Source organism: Phytophthora sojae (genome assembly GCF_000149755.1).
Source record: "Phytophthora sojae unplaced genomic scaffold PHYSOscaffold_43, whole genome shotgun sequence".
Classification (NCBI taxonomy): Eukaryota; Oomycota; class Peronosporomycetes; order Peronosporales; family Peronosporaceae; genus Phytophthora; species Phytophthora sojae.
In genome coordinates, this window is record NW_009258157.1 from 11,418 (window position 1) to 13,826 (window position 2,409).

At 50.8% G+C, this 2,409-nt stretch overlaps 1 protein-coding gene across 1 annotated transcript in view; it reads left to right on the forward strand.

Moving 5' to 3' along the window:
• The window catches only part of PHYSODRAFT_308265 (hypothetical protein), a gene marked incomplete at both ends in the record, with an annotated part of 3,201 nt that extends 1,058 nt beyond the window's left edge, over positions 1-2,143 (forward strand). The window contains 2 exons of the mRNA XM_009541862.1: positions 74-696; positions 741-2,143. Of these exons, the coding sequence (XP_009540157.1) occupies positions 74-696; positions 741-2,143 (2,026 nt within the window). The remainder of the gene's footprint in view (positions 1-73; positions 697-740) is intronic.
• Between the last annotated feature and the right edge of the window lie 266 nt (positions 2,144-2,409).

Genomic DNA, 2,409 nt, shown 5'->3' on the forward strand with positions numbered 1-2,409 from the left:
AGGCCAAGTCACTCATTGCTTTGCTTGGTCAAACGATGGAGGAGGCGCTCGTCGTGACCGTGCTACGGACAAGAGGGCGGGAGGAAACGAAGGATGAAGCTGATGAGAGTCCAGCGAAGCGACACAGAACCGCTGGCGTTACGGAGTGGGTGTGGCGAAAAGAGGAACCTGTCTATTCTGTGCAAGATGGCATCATGGCTTTCGTGAACCGTGAGCACGCGACGCTACAACTTCAAGAGTTCCACGCAAACAACTATAATCGCGCAAATATCGGACTTGGTGGTGAAAATTGGGTGGTCCCCTTGGTGGACACTGTGTTTGGCATCGGGAAAACAAGGTTTGGTGCCGAGTACATTCGGAGATGCCAACAAATGTGGGCTGCTCACCCCAACCGAGGGAAAGACAGTTTCCTGGACACGTTGACGCAGTGCCACACGATCCAGATTCAGTTTTCCCGAACGGACCTCCTGGATAGCGAGTTGAAGTTTAATTCTGATATGGCCGACGCTGCTTTCGTGGAGCAGATCAGTTATTTCTTCGAGGAGAAATACGACAGATTACCCGGTGCTCTCACTCCCCAGTCGCTGCAAACCAATTCAGGTCTGGTGTCAGTCTTCAAACGTTTGACGAAAGAAGTTGGGCCACTGTTCATCGTGATCGACGAAATCGGCGCGGCCTTCGACGCTGTCAAGCTTGGTGACATCGCCAAACGAGAATGCTTCGTGGAATTCTGCACACAGACCCTTTGGCCGTTGTTTCCCAACAAGAAGTTATTTTTCTTGATTGCTGTCGCGCAACGTTCCTGAGCTACGTCGGTTTGAGACCAACCGCATGCGTTGAAATGACAAACAGCCCTGTCGATTTCCAAAGACTCAGCCTCAATCTTCTCCGGTCACCTGCAATCGAGGAAATTATTAAGACGACGTATTGGGACAAGGGGAAGACGGAAACCATTCAGCAGCACTTTAATCTCAGTGATGGCGAAGTGAAGAAGAGTGCTGACCATCTGTTCAAGACAACATTCGGACATCCACGATCACTACTTCGCGCTTTCAAAGTTTGCCAATCCGTTGAGGAACTTAACTCGTATGATGCGCCTTTCCAGTTGGTGGAAAGAACGAACTGGCAACGGTTTGGCGAACGCTTGCGGAATTTCAAGGAGCCACTTCGATTTTTGATGACTGCTCTACTCGCTGACGAAGCAGTAGACCTAGGACAAAGGTGGAGAGACCAGGGCGGCAAAGAAATCACATACGACGCCATTGTGGATATGTTTGGAATCGCATGGGAAGGAGAATCGAAGACGGCGAGGCTGCATATACCACAACATATCCAGCACGCGGCACTAAGTTCCTTCTACCCGTTCAGAGAACTTCTTGAAAGAGCTGCACCAGCACTTGGTCGGGTGGCAATCGATCATCCTGACGAGTTCGAGCTGCTTTGCATGACGCGGTTCCAGGAGGTTTTTGACGAGGAGAAACGTCCGAGCGACGTACTCTCCGAATTTTTCGCAGATACATCTTTTGGGCGCACAAAGGTGAAGTTCGCGAAGATCACATATGAAATGCCGCAAGTAACATCGAAGGGAAAGAAGCAGTCGTCGTTAACCGAAGCCACCGCGCATCCGGGAGATTTGAAGGCGTTGCTGATGGAGATCCACGGCCTTGCGCTCGAAAACGGACAATTGAGCCTGAAGCCGCTTCCGAAGTCATCTTCGCCCGACATCCTGCTGATGACGACGTCGTCAGGTACCATGGTAACAGTTGGACTCGCCGTTAAAAACTATGCCAAGTCCAGCAAGGTCGGTGGGGAAACCATACGTGAGGAGTGCAAGAAGTTTAGCAAGGTGTGCCTGCAGTTGCCCAAGTCCTCGCTTCCCCGACTGAACGTTCTCATTTTGTGTGCAACGGCCTACACCTTCCACAATGAAACGTTTCAAGGTGCCAAATTTGCCGTATATTCGACTGAAGACTCGAAGGACGACCGCGCGGGCATCGATGAGGTTATTCTGCTGGATTTATCTACGCGAGGTAATCGTGGCGAGTTTTTCGGGATTGCCGGTATCGACGAGCTAGAAAGGACGCTAGAGGCAGTTGTTGTTGCGAAACCCTCAGTGGACGTTGTCCAGACTGCAAACCAATAGTACGACTTTTCGTCGGCTGGTGGTTATGGAGACTTCTTTCATGGTAGAGGCGAAGGGATCTGCGGCCCGAAACTCGAAGAGCGTGGAATTAGCTTGACGTCGTTGACAGGGGTAGTGAGATGGTGACTGACTCATACAAACCACATGGGAGTGGTAAGGCTACAAGAACCACGTGATGATGTGCTCGTGTTGAAACTGCGTTGACACAAGTGCTGCATTTCTTACGTGATAATCGCAAATGCAAAGCTCAACAATGGGTGTGAAGT